We start from the raw sequence: 19,278 nt of genomic DNA, 5'->3' as shown, positions 1-19,278 counted from the left end.
GAGTCTTGTTTTCAGATTAGCCTTGTTAAAATCCCCAGCTACAATGAATGCAGCCTCCGGATAAATCGTTTCCAGTTTGCAGAGAGTTAAATAAAGTTCGTTCAGAGCCATCGATGTGTCTGCTTGGGGGGGGATATATACGGCTGTGATTATAATCGAAGAGAATTCTCTTGGTAGATAATGCGGTCTACATTTGATTGTGAGGAATTCTAAATCAGGTGAACAGAAGGATTTGAGTTCCTGTATGTTTCTTTCATCACACCATGTCACGTTGGCCATAAGGCATACGCCCCCGCCCCTCTTCTTACCAGAAAGATGTTCGTTTCTGTCCGCGCGATGCGTGGAGAAACCCGCTGGCTGCACCGCTTCGGATTGCGTCTCTCCAGTGAGCCACGTTTCCGTGAAACAGAGAACGTTACAGTCTCTGATGTCCCTCTGGAATGCTACCCTTGCTCGGATTTCATCAACCTTGTTGTCAAGAGACTGGACATTGGCAAGAAGAATGCTAGGGAGTGGTGCACGATGTGCCCGTCTCCGGAGTCTGACCAGAAGACCGCTTCGTTTCCCTCTTTTTCTGAGTCGTTTTTTTGGGTCGCTGCATGGGAACCATCCCGTGGCGCTGGTTGTAAGGCAGAACACAGGATCCGCATCGCGAAAAACATATTCTTGGTCGTACTGGTGGTGAGTTGACGCTGATCTTATATTCAGTAGTTCTTCTCGGCTGTATGTGATGAAACCTAAGATGACCTGGGGTACTAGTGTAAGAAATAACACGTAAAAAAACTAAAAACTGCATAGTTTCCTAGGAACGCGAAGCGAACATCTTTGTCGGCGCCGGAAGTAAATCTTCAAATACTCATGCCACTCGTTGGGCCCAAGGCTTCAACACCTTTCACTTCACACCTCAGTGCTAATTGAAGTTATATCTGGTCTGTCTAGCACGCCTGGCAGCCTTAACTCAGCATTCAGTCTCCATAAATTAAAATATATCATTGTAATGTACTTTATTTTTTCTTCTTGGCTTTCAAAATAGCATCAGACCAAACACTACTCACTCAGTTCCAGGTTGGATGGTGTCCTCGGGCCTCTGCTGTTTATTTGCTAGAGCACCCTCTGTATAGCTTGGAAACAGGAAACCTTGGTAGCAGTAATCTATCTGGTTAATTTTGGCCAAAATTAGGTTGTATGTTTGGAGTTTTGATCTGGAGCGAAGGCCATGCTGTGGAGGGTAGCATACTGCATATGTCCCTGATGAAAATCTCATTAATCCAAATCTATCTGTTTGAAAAAAAAAACATGTTGAAAAATGTGAGAGCATGCAGCATGCAGCTGTGTCTCGCTCTCTGCCTCCTCAAGACTATTGTGAATCACAAGAAACATAGAGACCTGACCACCATACATTTATTTGATATGAAAACTAAGAAGCAAAATAAACAGAACACATTTTATCTTGTACATTTGACAGTTGCGTATGAACCAATGAATTTCCTGCCAAATCACAATTTAATACTTAAAGAAAGGGCTATCAAATGTAATCTTCTGCTTGATTGATTAAAGTGTCAATATCTTGGGATAAAAACTAATTCATGGTAATCAACAGATTAAAAAAAAGTATTGAATTTCAGATCATGCTAGTTTAGACAGGCCAGTTACACTCCACTCCAAAAACATACCCAAATAATGGAGGTTTATATTCAAACGCAGATATTTTAGAAGTGCAGGAAAATTTGATGCTTGTAATACAATCACTAAGTCATCAGAAACGGAAAAGAATGAGGATATCCAAATGCAAATCACAAAGAACAAAAATAGATGCCTTTTTCCCACACAAAACATTGGAATGTTTAGTTGGAATTCAAAATACTAAACTACATATTGCATTTCCTTGAGTTCTTGATCCATTCAATTCATTTAAACTCTTAATTCCTTTTCAAGAAATAAAATTAAAGCATAGTTTAATATCTGTGCTCGTGTTCATTATAGGTGAGCCAGATTGAGTTCATGACCAAGAGTAGGCAAAAAAAAAAGCCAACGAGACTTAAAAATCTAAACTAAATCTTGGTATGTTGAGGTACATGTTCTGATGCCCCTCGATTAAAACTAGAAAGGCCACTAGCAATCTATCGCCAATGAGAAACTAAAGGAAAGCTTTGGATGGTTATTAACAAACATTGTCAGGGTCACTTTATGCCTGTGCTTGGTTAAGTACAGTGTATCTCACTTAAAAATAAACTAATATCATTTTAACTATACTCCTCTTGGGGTCCCAAATCTAAACCAACTTTGTTACATGATTATTAGGAAACATAATGTACATTGTTCAATGCCATGGCTTAAATTTGTTCACATGATTTGTTTCATGACAAAATACAACTAAAATGTATTGAGTTAAGGATAAAGGGGATCAAACCCTAACCATACAAACTCCACAAAGAGAGGGTTTGTGTCGCAAATGGCACCCTATTGCCTCTATAGTGCACTACTATTGACCATGGCTCATAGGACTCAAAGGTAGGGCACTATATAGGAATAGAGTGATATTTGGGACACAAACATAATGTCCAATAACATTCAAACATGAATTCATCTTTTACAGGCAAACAGGTGAGGACAGTTTTGGGTGGGTTGGGGGGGGGGTCTTGGGAATCTTTAAAGTAAGGGCTATTAAAACAAGTGTGGATAAACTGTAGTCAATAAGCTGTCTATATTGAGGGAGGAGAATGCTCTTTCAACTGTTAGCATTATGTTTTGCCATGTTGAAGAGGCATAACAGTCTCTTTGACCTTTCAAAAGAGGTGGAGTTTAAAAAACAAAAATGCTACGGTTGAACAATTGAGGTGAGAATTTCATATTTGTGAGTCTTCGCTAAATGTAATAATTTGATTTGTTAAATCATACACATATATCAAAAGGTAAAAACAAGTTGGGGCTTTGTTGACTTGACATCACAGTAACATCCTAATTGGCTGCTATAAAACCTAAGCCATTTACCATAGTGGCTCAGATGAATGGCAGTATCACTATTCTATGCAACTTGCAGCTCAGAGTCAAACAGTACAGAACATATGTGGTCTGATTATTGAGGAGATGTTTGGAGGCCAGGTGCCTGGCCACGTCCCTCCAGGATGTCTGTGATGGCTGCTCCAGTCATGGTGTGCGAGGCCCGGTTTCCTTTCTTCTTGTCATTATTTTCTCCCCTCCTCTCTCCTCATCCTACCATCATCTGTGAACCACTAGCACTGAAAAGTCAGTTTCCCAGAGCAGCTCTCAGCCTGTCGATAGAGAACAGAGGGAGTGTAGGGGTCACTGGCTGCAAGCTGGCTCAATCTGCTGTCTGGCTGTCTGCAACACCGCTAACGCAGCACAACATGCATGGGACAGCATGGCATGGTATGGCAGGGCATGGTCCTGGTCTGGTCTGGTATTAGCTCTCAGCAGACAAATAAGTACCAATAATTGTCCAAAAATTTATGCAAACTCATTCATGATATTATAGTACTACGATATATTTAATATGTATAGATTAACGTAACCCAAGCTACTCATCATTGATAATATGTGTCCAACAACCAAACAGGCCTTTTCTGCAATGCTCATTTGATCGGGTAACAGTCCCTCTCATGGACCAATATTAGTCTTCCTCAAAAACATCAAAAGAACTTGAAGAGAGGCAGTTTTAATCAATCAGGCTCAGAGTTCAAAAGGGTCTCCATTACATCCATACCATCATGTCGGTCAGACTGCGGCTAATCTCCTCATAAAAGCCTTTCAATGCTAATTGTGCCTCTTCTTCCTGTACTTCACCGATCTCCACCCTCATTAGACTAATCGGATTTGGCGCAGTGAGCGTCTTCATTCAGCCAAAGCATAGACACCCAGGTTTAGTCCAAAATGGCACCCTATTCCATTTGACCAGAGCCCTATAAAAGTAGTGCATTATCAATGGAATGGGGTGCTGTTTGGGATGCATGCCCAGCCATTAGCTGTGGTGATTACCACCAGAGAAACACTTAAAAGGCTGTAAGGAGAAACCTAACAATGATGACAAGGACCAGACAACAAGGAATCATTTATCTACTCAGAAGAGCCTTTTACAGACTATGGGAGTTTTCACTACATTAGCTTCAATAAGAAAAACAGTCATAACGGTATCATGTTGTGATACAGAAGTACTGCTGTCAATCACCTCATATGTGAAGTCATGGCGCCTGATGGGTGCAATAATCTACAAAAAACAAAATGAAGGGAAAAAACTAAACAATCCATGTTGAAGCTATCGGTCTACAACAGAACACTCATAAGGGTTGAGGGACGGATTCTACATTCTAGTACTCACAACTAAACATCTACAAAAATCTATTCATAGAATCCCACCTTCAAAATTGCAATTTTGGGGGGGCATTTAAGCTGCATTGTCAAAGTGTAGTGCATTGTAGGGAAATGCTACATTTATTTGTTCTGTGTATCACTAAATATACAATCTGGGCTGTTACAGATAAACTCTACTGATGTATTAAAGAGCATAAAAACTTGAGTTATTAATAATAAATGATCCACTTCTAAAAAGGCATGTCAGTGCTAATTCTTAGCACTCTGCCCTCAGAGACAGAGGGAGCGCAATGAATGCACATTATCCTACACATCGTTAAAAAATGATTTATAGAGTGCATTTTATACTGTGCTAATGGGCCACTTTTTATAATATAACTATTACATTATTTTTTTTTTAACTAAGCTTATGAGTAAGCAATAAATGGTTTCTGAAAATATTAAAGCTAGAATCCTTAATTGAAACAATAACTAAGTGGTCACACCGCTTCTGTTTAGGTATCACGCTAAGGAATGGGGCCTGGAGAAATGTAACCACTCTCAAATTCATAGGACAGAGCTATGGATGCAGACACTGACCATCCATGATATCGAGATGATCGTTTTAACCATCTTTTGAGGCTATAGTGTTTGTTTACAAACACTGGAGTAAAACAAGCTTATATATATATTTTTTGTGTGTGTACTTTTTACACAATTTGTCTCCCCAATTTCGCGATATCCAAATTGGTAGTTACAGCCTTGTCCCATCGCTGCTCCCGTACAGACTCAGGAGAGGTGAAGGTCGAGAACGTGTGCCTAAATGAGGCATCTCTAAGTTACACTCTTCAAGAATCCAATGGGTATACGTCATTAACTTATACGTCCAACACTGGATGTGGCAACTAAGTATTCTAGGTTTAAGTGAGAAACACAGGAATCGTTGTGTTTGTCATTGAAGAGCTTTAAAGAGACGCGGTGTTCAACCTTCCTAGGGATGTCAAAGTGGAGACTCTGGGAAAGGCTAAGTTATGCATTTTGATGACATTAGACAAAATACATAACAAACAGGGCAAAAAAATAAACATTTTTCAAACACACATATGATTGGTGGTTTCAATTGAGTAATTTATTTTACCTTTATTTAACTAGGCAAGTCAGTTAAGAACAAATTCTTATTTTCAATGACGGCCTAGGAAACAGTGGGTTAACTGCCTGTTCAGGGGCAGAACGACAGATTTGTACCTTGTCAGCTCGGGGGTTGGACTTGCAACCTTCCGGTTACTAGTCCAACGCTCTAACCACTAGGCTACCCTGCACTATTTAAACATGTTCTGTTACCATCCAATGAGTGTCTGGTTCTGGTTAGCATAATTTGCATCATTCCATTTCAGGCGTAGTGAAGTCTTAGCCAAACAGATGTCAATTTAAGAAGCAGACATGACAAGGAAAAATTAAAGGAAGAGCAAATTTGATTTCTCATCCATCTCAAGCCACTCTTCATCCCATATGACAGTCATGCGATTAACAAACACATGAAAAACAGAAAATATATATGATTCTGCTCATTCGAGGTTGGGGACAGGGTGGGCAGCATGCGTAGTAAATGCATTAACCCACAAAACAAGGAAATGAGAAGGAGAACCAAAAGGAAAAGTGTTCAGGGGGTAAAACGACAGGGGTTCACACAGTGAGGTGTGGTAGCCATAGTGAAGGTGACGGAGGTTAGTACATTCATTTCCCCAGGAGGAAACAGCAAGGCGGAGGAGTTTCACAGAGGATTTGGAGAAAAGAGAGGGCTTCAATTGGCCAAAGAATGCCAGTGAGTGACAGTAGACGTTGGTTGTGGGGTCATGCCAGTCAGCCAACTTCCGACAGACAGATGGAGGGGACGGAGAGAGGTGAGTGGCGAACGAAGACAAATAAATAAGAGGGAAAGATAGAAGGAAAGAGGGAGGTACGTTGGTTTGTGTTTTGTGGTTAGTGCTCGGCGGGAGTCAGAGACTTCTTACAGAAAGCCACCGTCTCAAAGTCAGTGATATGAACCGCACCTGAAGATGACTGTTCCGAGGTGTCTGGGGCCATCTCTGGGGCAGTGGCCAGCTCAGACAGGCTCTGGTCAATCACCAGGACAGGGGCAAGAGTGGCGACAGGGGTCTCCTCCTCATCTGGTTCAGATGGTACAGGGAAGGAAGAACGAGTCAGACACATCATTTGATTTTTACCACAGCCTTCAAGTGGTCATAAACATAAAACGTCAGGTGACCATAAGCAACAATGCTGCTTTGCCTGCATTTATATTCTGTGTGTAATTCAGCCCTATGGGATCTTTTAGTCACCATATTAACAATAAAGGCAGAGTGCAGAGTGCACATGATATTCATGTGTTTTATATATATTTCTGGAGGCTGGAATAATACTGTGAAATAGTGAAAATTATGATGATGCCCTTTTAGTGTAAGAGCTGTTTGAAAAGGCCGCCTAAAATTTCTGCCTGTTTAGGTGGGATGGAGTTCTGGCCTGCCTGGTGACATCAAGCCAATTAGTTAATAGACCAATAAGAAAGAAAGTTCTAAACCTTTCTACGAATAACAGCTAGTTTTCAGTTTTCCCCTCCCCACTAGCAAAATTCTTGCTTGAGAAATTCTTCTTTGCTAAGAAGCAATGTTTGTTTCTTTTTTACCATTGTAATTGAAAATGAAGTACCTTACCAATTGTTGTTACCCAGAAATGATTTGATATTGAGATAAAACAGCTGCTTTGCAGTGTGATAATTACCCTCTGTGGGGGTAGCAGGTGTCTCCTGGGCTGGTGGAGTGGTGGTGCTCTCCTCTTTCTCTGGGAGGTCAGTGGGGGTAGGGACAAGTTCTAATGATGATGATGATGATGATGATACAGGAGTTATTTCCTGGATCAGAGTCTCCTCCGGTGGAGCAGCAGTGACCACAACTGTGAGTTATAGAGAACGATAGGGGGAGGGTATGAGTGTGGATGAAAACCCCCCCAGAACAGACAACTGATAGAATGCTGAGCATCAAAACACACATATTCTTCTGATCAACTTTGCAGGTTTATCCTGAATTAAAAGGGTAGCACATTGCATGTTGCAATATAATACAACCGTCAAACCAGTATATAAATATCTGTACCTGTCCGTGTGTCCCTCTCCTTCTCTGGCTCTGCTGGCTTGCTGGGACTGGGGGTTGGGCTGGGGCTGGGACTGGGGGTTGGGCTGGGGCTGGAGTTGCGGTTGTCTTCTTGGACCTTAACCTGGGCAGGGCTTCCCTCAGTGCTAGGCGGTTTCAGGTGGTTCTCCCCCATACTGCTCCGGGGGGACTGCATCTCCATCTCCTCCCCCCAGTCTGTGACGGGCTGGTGGCCGTCCAGGGGAGAGAAGGGGCTGAGGGGCTTGGGGCCAGCGGGGGAGTCCTGAGCCTCCTGTTGGGAGGGGATGTAGACCTTGGGCCTCGGGGTGCGCTGCTCTTTAGGACTGGCTGCGGAGGGGGGAGTGGAGGGAGGAGGTGAGGTGGCGGCGGGCATCCCTGCTGTAGTTTCTGAGCGAGGTGCCTTCGTCAGGGACTGTCCGTCTTTCCCTTCCTCATCCCCCTCATCGTCTCCCTCAGAGTCATCAACCCCGTCCATATCATCGTCCTCTTCGTCACTGGCATCCTCCCACTCATCCTCATCCTCCTCTGCGTCACCACTCTTCTCCTCCATCTAAGACGGAAAGAAACAGAAAAGTCACCTCTTAATGTGGATCATGGAAAGAGATCATGTTCAAAAACAACACAGGCATATATGTGCTAAAACACAGACCCCAGTGTGGGGTGGTGGGAGACGACATACCTTTTGTGATGAGGGAGCTTTGGGCTTCGCTTCCTCCTTCCGAGTCTTCTCCTCCTTCTTGGGTTTGTCTTCCTTCTCTTTCTCCCCGTCCTCCTCCTTCTCCCCGTCCTCCTCCTTCTCCGCCTCCCAGCGGTTATCGTGCATGCTGTCAAAGAGATCCAGTCAGTGGAATGGAGAGGAACCAAAACAACAGATGCAGTCAGAGCCTTAGAAGAGAAGCTATACCTGTAGCTCTGTCTCTGTCCTCGTCCCCTCCCCCCCTCTCTGGGTCCTCTACCCTGCCCCAGGAAGTCTCCGAACGTGGGCACCTTGGGAGGCGCCTTCACCTCGTCTGCGGGAAGTAAAGGATGAGGGAGGAAGAGAGTTCAGTTTAGAGGGTTTGGGGTGGAAGACTAGGTTTCAAGACCTTGAAAACAAATGAATGGCAGCCCCAGTGCTGACACAGCAGCGCTGCTCTGAAATGGCACCCTATTCCCTTTATAGTGAACTACTTTTGACCAGGACCCTAGTTAAAAGTAGTGCACTAATAAGGGAATAGGGTGCCATTTGGGGGACACACATTTGCTGTTGGGTTTCGAGGAAGGGATGGAGAAATACTGCAACACATAGCAGCTCAGAGACGCCACAGAGCGACAACTGTGAGACAAACACACACGGACACACAGCCAAAGCAAGTGCATTCAATGAGGGAGGCTAGTTCCATCCTCGGGAGAGCATCTGAGGGGCAATGCATATATTCAGACTACAGACACACTAGTATTCCAGGCTAGGTTGTGCTTGATCAACCCGTGGCGGCATTCCATGGTTGACTAGAAGTCAGACGTGATGTCTAGAATAGGGCTCAGTCCCAAATAGCACCTCTATTAACTATTTAGTTCACGACTTGGGAATCAGATGCCGTTCGGGACACAACCTAACACACACGCGGGGGGGGGACACGGAACACACACCAACTCAGTCCCATGCCATTGGCTAACCTGAGGCCCTGCCGTGAGGCTGCGTGCGGGAGCCACGCCCCCTGGCTGTGGGGAGGACACACAGAGTGACATCACTCACATCACTACACACAGGGCCACCACAACAACACTATCTAACATATACACAGATTATACACTATGTTAACGGGGCCTGAATAAAAGTGTTCTTCAAATGAGAGTGTTGCTCCGACAAAGCAGTGTTGACTGTGTGCGTGCACTTATCCGTGAATGGGTGAAGTGAACGTGTTTGTTTGGGATAGAGAGGGAGAAAGGGTTGAGTAAAGTCCGCCGTCCTTGTCCGTCAGTGATTGTGGAACAGTGGGAACTAACAACGCCTTGTCATCAGAGTCTGGGGGGGGGGGGGGTTGACTTGCCTCTCCTTCTGCCTCCCTGGTCTGGCAGCATGGCCTCTGCAGCCACAGCTGGGTCCTCCTTAAACCTGTGAAAGCGCCGCAGGGTCAGACCTTCTCACCCTGTCACACTGCATCACCATCCCTACCTGCCACCACCCCCACACCTATCGCACCTTCACAAGAAACAGAGACATGCCTAAAAGACAATCAGACTTGTGAACATATTCCCTAGCTGGGTATTGCCGCTTTCCATGTTATCTGTCTGTAGCTTGTGAGGTGTGGAAACACTGTTTCTGTTATGCATTTTGTTTTCTGGCTTTTTGTGCTATTGCGCTGTCTGTCTGATACGTGTAGTTTGTCCTATGCTGCTCTGCATGTGCTCGCTGTTCATGGTTTATCTGTATTCTTAATAAACTGCCCAGGGACTTGCGGTTGAAAATTAGCCGGCTGGCTAAAACTAGCACTTTTACTGAAACGTTGATGAATGTGCACTGTCCCTGTAAAAATATAAAAAACTCAAACGCAACCCCTTCTCACGGCCAAGCCGCTGACCAGCCTCCCTCCTGTATGGACCTCCTAATCTCACATGGCCTCATGCTCTCATGGCTAAAGAAAGACCTAAAGAGAGGATGTATTGAATGTGAGATGTTTATCCACTATTATTTAGATATGTCCTATTCCAGTCATCTTGCTCCTGTGGTTCTCCCTTTCTGGGCTGCATCTCAGGATGTACAGTAAATTGAACACAACATCTAAAATATCAAGTGTGGCATCCGGTAATAATGAGATATTTAGGAGCGGTGTTGTCATTCTTGGGCTTCAGTAGGCACTGTCTGGTTTGGTTCACTGAATGCCTGCTGTTGTGGTGTTTTTGTGAATAAAGCCCTGGCTGTCTCCATGATCAGAGCGTGTCAGTGGTGTTCGCGGTTCTCCTCCAGTCAGTCACTCACAAGCCGTCAGTCTTCTGGGCATCCCATTCCCGTCTCCACTGGCCCGTGGCGTTCCTGTGCCTGGCCAGACGCTCCTCGTCAATCTCCTCACGCTCCTTCTTCCAGCGGAGGTACTCGGCACGCTCCCGGCCCGTCATAGACATGGTCATATCCATGGAGCCCTTAGGGCCTCCTGGTCTCCGACTCTGTTAGAGAGAGAGAGAGAGAGAAAGAGAGAGAAAGAGAGAGAAAGAGAAAGAGAGAGAGAAAGAGTAAAGTAGCAGGATGTAAGAGAGAAGGGAACGGATAAATCAAACTTTGTTCTAATGTTGAATAAAGGAATCGTTTCAACAAAATGAAGACAAACCACACAGAACATTTGACAGATCATGTCTTCTACAAAACAGAACAGAGCACTCACTGTCCACTCCTTCTCCAGCTCAGATCCCGTCTTCACATTGTCAAAATCTACTCCACCCCAGTTTCGGACATGTCGGCGGCTGCCCTCCTTGCGGTCCATGTCCGGGACTGGGCCGGAGCGCCGCGGGTCATCCAGGAAGTTACGGATGGGCTTGTCTCCCTCGGCAGGCTGCAGAAGGATTCCAAAGACAGCACCCTTACCCTATCTATTTCAGATCTTCAACGCTAAACTGTCATCAAATAATCTGATAGTAATCAAATTTTTACAAAATGGCTTCCGGTACAAACCCTTTGTCCTCTTTCATACTCTGCAATCTTCTCCATCTCCTCGTTCATCTTCTCAATGTTCTGCCTCCTTTTCTCCTCCCACTCCTACAGAGAGGCACAATATTTTAGAAAGAATAAAGAGAGTAGAGGAGTATGCCATCCCAATTCGCTAAATTTCACACCCATATATTCTAAATCTTGTTCAGTCTTTTTCTTCAATTACTATAGTATGTACTCATCTTCCCATTACTCATGTCATTGCAAAGTAACCAACATCATCATCACCAAGATACACAGTCCAACCATCATTATGGAGACTATACCCATGGTAAACATCAACCTGGCACATCTATAGCAACATTGCCTCGCTAGTTATTAGCTGATATGATTTTGCTCACAGACCTTAGACTTCCTGTCACCACCCTGTGGTCCTCCTCCTTCTTCTCTTTCTCGTCCTCCTCGGCCTCCTCTTCCTCTCCGTCCTCCGCGTGGAGCACGTTCACTGCGGCCGGGCCCCTCTCCTGGCCCCTCCATGACTGGACCCCTGTCCTCTCGTGGAGGACCCCTGTCCTCTCGTGGAGGACCCCTGTCCTCTCGGGGTGGTCTGTCATGGGCCTGGCGTGGGTCTGCTAGGGGTCTGTCAGGGCGTTGCTCTCTCCTCTCCTGCCGTGGTCCTCCCCCTCTCTGTCCACCCCTGCTGAGCCGCCCGGACCCGGCCCTCAGTGGAGGGCTTTCACCTTGGGCTCTGGGGCCGTCTCCCTCTTCAGAGTCCCGCCTGCCTCGAGGTGGCCCTTGTTTCCAGTCATTGATCACCCGTTTCTCCTGCAGGGAGAACACATATTTTGATTAGACCCACTAAAAGACCGGAATAACCCTTGCATACATACAGTGTTATATTGTCACTCCAAATTCCCAGACACACAACAGATGTCTCTGAAAACAAAGGTCAACGATATAATATGAGGTGTAAGAAGACTTAGGTGTCCGAACTTTTAACTTTTAACTCTAAAACCTATCCATATCATAACCCATTTAGGGCAATACTACAGCACCCTCAACAAGTCCCTTCTTGTCTGAATGAAGCTGATTAAAATGCACTCCAGCCTGTCTCTCCAGTCCACAGGAGGCTGATTAAAAAACATACTGTCTGACAGGAGGTAGTATGTACTAGAATTACATTCAAGAGCAGCAATGGCTTGAGAGCATCTCCTTCAGGTAGAAATACAGGGTGCTACCCAAACGGCACCCTATTCCCCCATAGGCTCTAGTCAAAAGTAGTGCATTATGTAGCAAATGGGCTGCCATTTGGGACAACCATAGCAAGGGATTTGCATTCACCTCTACCTATGTAGAACAGAATTATATAACTTACCCATCTGAATATACAGTAGATGTATAATCATCAAGCTGAAGCAGGGGTATAAAGTTGGAACCAGACACAATTTCCATGAGTGGTTTCAAAACATCTCTCTGTTCATGGTGTACGTCATCACTTTCCTGTCTGTGTCAGGTGTACCACTCAGCTAGCATCATTTCACCCAGCTGCTTTAAGATACATGACCCTCTCAAGTCCACCTCATTTCAACATCCTCCATTAGGTATCACTAATCTCATCCAGCTGCCACAACAGGGGAATATGAATAGTTTGACTGACAGGAAATTGGATGTGAGCGGGCAAATAGATGGGCACCTGTTAAAGTCTATGAGACTTGTTCTGGTAGAGGCCATTTTTCAGAGCTCAGGGGGTTCTCTCCAAGCAAAGTGTTTGAGAGTGCACATTGTCATGTTTTTGGTCTTCTTAAATCATGTTTATTCAGTTGGCACAAACTGAATAAATAGTTTTCAAATGGAAAATGTGTGTTCTTATTGGACAGGTTCAGGTAGTAACTAGTCCATATCTCATTTTTGTGCCTAATGAACATGATTTATTTGGGCATTCGTTAGCTTGGTCTGATATAGCCTGGTACTACAGTATGTGCTGAGACAGAGCCCTCATTCTGGCCTCACCCCTGCAGGTTTGGAGAGGTCTACGGTGACAGTGAAGCTCTCTTTCTCTGTCCTCCATCTGTCTCCCTCTGGCGGGCCATCGTGAGGGCGGACCTTCCTGGGTGGGTGCGTCTTCACGGCAATCCCCTCTTGCTCCGCCTTCTTTTTGTCCTCTTCTATTTCCTGCAGAAAGATAACAAAACAAAGTTTGGCAGATGATAGACTCACAAAGGCGCATCAGTGTCTCTCCCTAACCTGATAAATCAAGCATGAATACAGGGAGATTCAACAGAAAAGTATAATAACCATAATATGAATATCCTGACAGTCAGAAAGCTATTTTGCGATGTGGCCGTGCAATTTACAGTACTAGTCAAAAGTTTGGACACAGCTACTCATTCAAGGGTTTCTCTTTATTTGGACTATTTTCTACATTGCAGAATAATAGTGAACGTCAAAAGCTATGAAATAACACATATGGAATCATAAAGTAACCAAAAAAACTAGAGTCAAAATATATTTTATATTATTCAAAGTAACCACCCTTTGCCAGTGGTGGATAAAAGTACTCAATGTCATACTTGAGCAAAGGTATAGATACTTAAATAGAAAGTACAAGTGAAAGTCAGCCAGTAAAATACTACTTGAGTAAAAGTCTAAAAGCATTTGGTTTTAAATATACTTAAGTATCAAAAGTAAGTCATTTAAAATTCCTTATATTAACCAAAGCAGACAGCACCATTTTCTTGTTTTTAAAATGTACGGACTGCCGGACTCCAACACTGAGACAATATTTACAAAAGATGCATTTATGTTTAGTGTGTCGCCAGGCCAGAGGCACGAGGGGATGATCACATTATCTCTTGATAAGTGCGTCAATTAAATTATTTTCCTGTCCTGCTAAGCATTCAAAATGTAATGAGTACTTTGGTTGTCAGGGGAAATGTATAGAGTAAAAAGTATAATATTGTCTTTAGGAATGTAGTGAAGTAAAAGTTGTCAAAAATATAAATAGTAAAGTAAAGTACGGATACCCAAAAAAACTATTTAAGTAGTACTTTAAAGTATTTTTACACCACTGCCCTTTGCCTTGATGACAGCTTTGCACACTCTTGGCATTCTCTCAGTTTCACCTGGAATGCTATTCCAACTGTCTTGAAGGAGTTCCCACATATGCTGAGCACTTGTTGGCTGCTTTTCCTTCACTCTGTGGTCCAACTCATTCTAAACCATCTCAATTGGGTTGAGGTCAGGTGATTGTGGAGGCCAGGTCATCTGATGCAGCAGTCCATCACCTTCCTTCTTGGTCAAATAGCCCTTACACAGCCTGGAGGTGTGTTAGGTCATTGTCCTGTTGAAAAACAAATGATACTCCCACTAAGCGCAAAACAGATGGGATGGCGTATCACTGCAGAATGCTGTGGTAGCCATGCTGATTAAGTGTTCCTTGAATTCTAAATAAATCACAGACCGTGTCACCAGCAAAGCACCCCTACACATCCTCCTCCATGTTTCACGGTGGGAACCACACATGCAGAGATCAAGCGTTCACCTACTCTGCGTCTCACAAAGACACAGCGGTTGGAACCAAAAATCTCAAATTAGGACTCACCAGAGCAAAGGACAGATTTCCACCTATCTAATGTCCATTGCTCGTGTTTCTTGGCCAGAGGCATATCTCTTCTTCTTATTGCTGTCCTTTAGTAGTGGTTTCTTTGCAGCAATTCTATCTCGGAGGCCTGATTCACAGTCTCCTGAACAGTTGATGTTGAGATGTGTCTGTTACTTGAACTCGGTGAAGCATTTATTTGGGCCGCAATTTCTGAGGCTGGTAACTCTAATGAACTTATCCTCTACAGCAGAGATAACTCTGGGTCTTTCTTTCCTGTGGCGGTCCTCATGAGAGCCAGTTTCATCATAGCGCTTGATGGTTTTTGCGACTGCACTTGAAGAAACTTTCAAAGTTCTTGACATTTTCCAGATTGACTGACCTTCATGTCTTAAAGTAATGATGGACTGTCATTTCTCTTTGCTTATTTGAGCTGTTCAAAATATGGACTTGGTCTTTTACCAAACAGGTCTATCTTCTGTATACCGTTCCTACTTTGTCACAACACAACTGATTGGCTCAAACGCATTAAGAAGGAAAGAAATTCCACAAATAAACTTTTAACAAGGCACAACTGTTAATTGAAATACATTCCAGGTGACTATCTCATGAAGCTGGTTGAGAGAATGCCAAGAGTGTGCAAAGTTGTCATCAAGGCAAAGTGTGGCTACTTTGAAGAATTGTTTATGTTTAACACTTTTGGTTACTACATGATTGTGTGTTGCTTCATAGTTGTAATGACTTCACTATTATTCTACAATGTAGAAAATAGTAAAAAATGAAAAACCTTGAATGAGTAGGTGTCCAAACTTTTGACTGGTACTGTAGCGGTTTGATATAAGCTAATAATATAATACAATAGGGTATATTATTTAGCATATTTAGCAGACACTAATCTGAAGCAAGTTATAGTGTGTACATACATTTTCAAATGGGTGGCCACAATGGGAATCGTACCCACAATCCTGACATTGCAAGTGCCATGTTCTACCAACTGTACCACACAGATAATGCTGCTGCAACAACAGGGCTATATCTCTGATCCTGTGGGAGCTCACCTGGTACCTCCGGACCAGAGCTTCATTCTTCTTGCGCAGAGCCTCGATCCGTCTGTCAAGCTCTGCATCCTTCTCCTCCTTTGTCTTGAGATCCACCACTGTAGACTGAGAAATTGAAGGTGTATATACATTTAGAATAAGATTCTACAAAGATTCTACAACGTGTTGGTCAAAACAAGCACTGTGATTGGTGCTGATCTACGGTACTCGGCCACAGCCGTGCTAAAACAGTTGTTTCCCACTATACAATTACTTTAGTATTGCATGTCATAGTTAACCAACTGATACTAGTATCAGCACATTTGATTCCCATTATGGTTTGCATTATCACATATTCTCAGAGAAGCTATTATGTATGATTATGCAATGTTTGAATTAAGACTAAAATAATATATCAGCCTAAACTAGTCAATCTGCAAAATTACAACACATAATATATAATTGCATTTCAGAAGCTCACCATGGCCTCTAGCCCGTCCTGATGCGCAGGTGGTGGGCTGAAATCCTGCCTCTTCCAGCTGATGTGGGTTTAAAAAAAGGTCTGTGAGAAATGCAGCCTGGAGGGTTGTTTACACAATAACCACTGCGGTGCATAGAAGGGGGGTGCAAATGTGAAACAACCGTGTGTACAGCATGAACGGAGTACCAGAATGGAGTTGGCCACTTAAAGACTATTGGTAGCCAATAATTAGATAAAGCGAAGGTGTTGTAGCCTACGTGAATCCATAAATCCTTCATGAGTCCAAGCTGCGTTCTGTGAGAAAGCCTTCTTAAGCGTATTAGTGAGTGCACATAACCTAGAAAGGAGCTTAAAATGATACGCAAACCACATGTTATAGCAAATACCTTACACATTAGCCTCTCTTTAAAAATTAAACAAGTAAGTAACCTTGGTTTTAATAGTTTTATTTAGACACATGTGAGGTATGCACACCACACCGGGCCATGTCTACGCTATCAATATGGAGTTGAAGCCCCCTGTTGGAAGTAACTGCATTAAAAATATGCAACATTGTTTATGAGGTTGGTTTAAAGATACAAAGTATCACAATACAGTCGAACTAGATTACCTTTATCAAAGCGAGTTGTGTTTACCGACAGTGTGATCAATACAATGTATCAGATCCAGCTCCACGACAATGTATCCCCATACTAATTTCCTGTAATGTCAATTCAACTTCCTGCCAAATTTGGAACCTTCACAGTTTTTAAAGAGACAGTAAGCATAGCGTGCTATTTTAAACCTGCCTCCACAATGTGGGCTATGTTAACAGATAAATAGCCTATATATCTAGGAAATAAATGAACTGATAGCAGTTTATGTTTGGTAAGGATTCACATGAGTGAAAATGCATATAATTTGCCTACATCTGCCAAATCCACAAGGGGGCGACAATGTCTAACAAAAGAAAAATACATCAATCATCCTGCGTTGTCTAGTCTGGTAGTCAACATCTATCAGTTTTTGTGGTTATTATAAGGGTTCGGTTATTAGAGTCTGTGGCTTTATAATTAAGATACATAACTGGATCAGGGATAGGGAAATATAACACCCCCTTCACATTTCAATGCATTCAAATAGATCCTATGAACATATGAGATCTTCTGGCCACATGTTACCAAATATCAATTATGGAAACAAAATGTGTAATTGTGGTGAAATGGGAATATAACATTTTAAAATAACAATAATGTGTAGGTCTATAACAACTGAAACAATTTGGAGAATTAAAACAATTGGTCCTTCCTTATACAGTTTAAAAATAGGTGCGTGTGTCACTATCTCCTGAATAGGCAGGCAGACAAATGGAAAACGGATGATGTTAAAACTGAGTGACACAAGCACTTCATTGAGTTACTGACATCCTCTCAACGGCTTCCATGCCACGCACAGTTCCAACCAATCGCTCATTCCCTGCCACTGCTGCCCCTACGCTGTTTCCGGGCAGAAGAGATTTATCAAAGGAAAACAATCCGTGACAGATATGGTATCGCTCTCTCACACGCACTCTCTGTTGTAGGGAAGCATAATTCGAGATTACCAATCATCACGTGGTGCATTCATCAGATTCTTTATGAAGTCTTTTCCAGGGGTGTCATGCACCCCTTAAATCTGAGGGGGCACAAAGTATGTGAGGATGCCTGGAGGCTGGTCTGGAAAGGTGCTATGCCCATAAATTTTTCAAACACCTGAAACAAAATCTGAGGGGGCACAAAGTACAGGAAGATGGCTGGTGGATGGTCGGGAGGGGTGCTATGCCCAGTCCATAAATTGGAGACTTTTTCAAACACCCAAAACAGCTTTCTCCTGCAAATAAAAAAAAGGGTTCCAAAAGAGTTATTCGGCTGTCCCCATAGGAGAACCCTTTTTGGTCCGGCTCCAGCTAGAACCCTTTTTGGTTCGGTTCCAGGTAGAACCGTTTTGAGCTCCACATAGAACCCTCTGTAGAAAGGGTTCTACATGGAACCCAAAAGGTTCTTCAAAGGGTTCTTTAAAAAAAAAAATACATATGCTTCTCTGCATTTCTGCTAAAATCTGTGTAAAAGATTGAAAGGAATGTGAGTCTTATTCGGTACATTTAGTTATTGCTTGCTTTTCTAAAAATCTATCAACCTTGTCAGCAGGCATGCCAACTAAGATAGACAAACTATCTACTCTAACTTGATTGATAGCCTGAAATGCCTTCTTGGTAGCTAGTTATGAAGGTTGTGACATTGGGAACATATCTGGGCTAGCTAAAGCCAACTTCATAAAATTGCTACGTGGCTAGTAGTAGTACAGGACAAATCTGTTTGGGCACGTACCCCTGTGCCCCCATGGGAATGACGCCTCTGGTATTTTCTATGGCAGAAATTATGATAAAGGTGCAACAGGTAAGTTAGAGAGTTGTGTCAAGAAAGTGTAGCCTACAAGAAATTGTCAAGAAAGTGTAGCCTACAAGAAATTGTCAAGAAAGTGTATTCTACAAAGAAACCGATGAGGTAAAACCCTAAATAATAATAAATCCATCATCTTACTCACCATGGCTCATGAACACCAGGATGTAGGCCTATATTGCGTTTACATTTTAGTCATTTAGCAGATGCTCTTATCCAGAGCAATTTACAGTAAGTGCATTCATCTTAAAACAGCTAGATGGGACAACCACATATCTCAGTCATAGTAAGTACATTTTTCCTCAATAAAGTAGCTATCAGCAAAGTCAGTGCAAAACAAAAGTGAGTTCATCATTTAATCCACTATGAATTAGAGTTTTGTGAGCCCTGCATGGCATATACACACAATCCCATTGTTAAGCAAAACAAACAATGCATGCAAGATTTGTGTATCAATCATTTCATAAGGCCACCATGCAACTTGATCCTGGTATCACTGCGTCAACACTTCAAGAGAGTGAAGAGGAGAGGAATCAGTTACAGGTTTGTATTGACCGATCTGTTGACACAGACAATGACGTGTGGTCGAATTCTGTTACAGACCTTACTATTGTTTGTCCACCCATGGTCCAAGATCCTGGACCTGTC

The 19,278-nt window shown here is 43.1% G+C and overlaps 1 protein-coding gene across 2 annotated transcripts; it reads right to left on the bottom strand.

Moving 5' to 3' along the window:
- Positions 1 to 1,383: 1,383 nt before the first annotated feature.
- On the bottom strand, positions 1,384 to 16,935 carry LOC109909012 (coiled-coil domain-containing protein 9-like). 2 transcript variants are annotated; one of them, XM_020507857.2, is made up of 16 exons: positions 16,824 to 16,931; positions 16,214 to 16,271; positions 15,754 to 15,858; positions 13,108 to 13,269; positions 11,503 to 11,922; positions 11,122 to 11,205; positions 10,835 to 11,002; positions 10,435 to 10,619; positions 9,506 to 9,570; positions 9,132 to 9,176; positions 8,380 to 8,485; positions 8,155 to 8,299; positions 7,458 to 8,025; positions 7,087 to 7,257; positions 6,360 to 6,476; positions 1,384 to 3,272 (listed from the first exon to the last, which is right to left on the bottom strand). In XM_020507857.2, the coding sequence occupies exons 2-16, from the start codon at positions 16,214 to 16,216 to the stop codon at positions 3,268 to 3,270; spliced, it is 2,349 nt and encodes a 782-aa protein (XP_020363446.1). In that variant the 5' UTR covers positions 16,217 to 16,271; positions 16,824 to 16,931; the 3' UTR covers positions 1,384 to 3,267. The 2 variants fall into 2 exon arrangements, with proteins under 2 accessions (XP_020363446.1, XP_020363447.1); XM_020507858.2 differs by lacking the exon at positions 9,132 to 9,176 and having other exon boundaries at positions 16,824 to 16,935.
- Positions 16,936 to 19,278: the final 2,343 nt, after the last annotated feature.

The sequence above is a fragment of the Oncorhynchus kisutch genome, linkage group LG18 (genome assembly GCF_002021735.2).
Source record: "Oncorhynchus kisutch isolate 150728-3 linkage group LG18, Okis_V2, whole genome shotgun sequence".
NCBI classification, from domain to species: domain Eukaryota; kingdom Metazoa; phylum Chordata; class Actinopteri; order Salmoniformes; family Salmonidae; genus Oncorhynchus; species Oncorhynchus kisutch.
The sequence above is the reverse complement of the archived record's forward strand: the minus strand, read 5'-3'. Positions and strand labels throughout refer to the sequence as shown.

Coding starts and splice junctions, on each gene's coding strand:
- LOC109909012 (XM_020507857.2), bottom strand. Junction 8,300..8,379: donor GGACAGAGACAGAGCTACAG/GTATAGCTTCTC, acceptor TCTCTTTGACAG/CATGCACGATAACCGCTGGG. Junction 7,258..7,457: donor GGAGAGGGACACACGGACAG/GTACAGATATTT, acceptor TATAACTCACAG/TTGTGGTCACTGCTGCTCCA.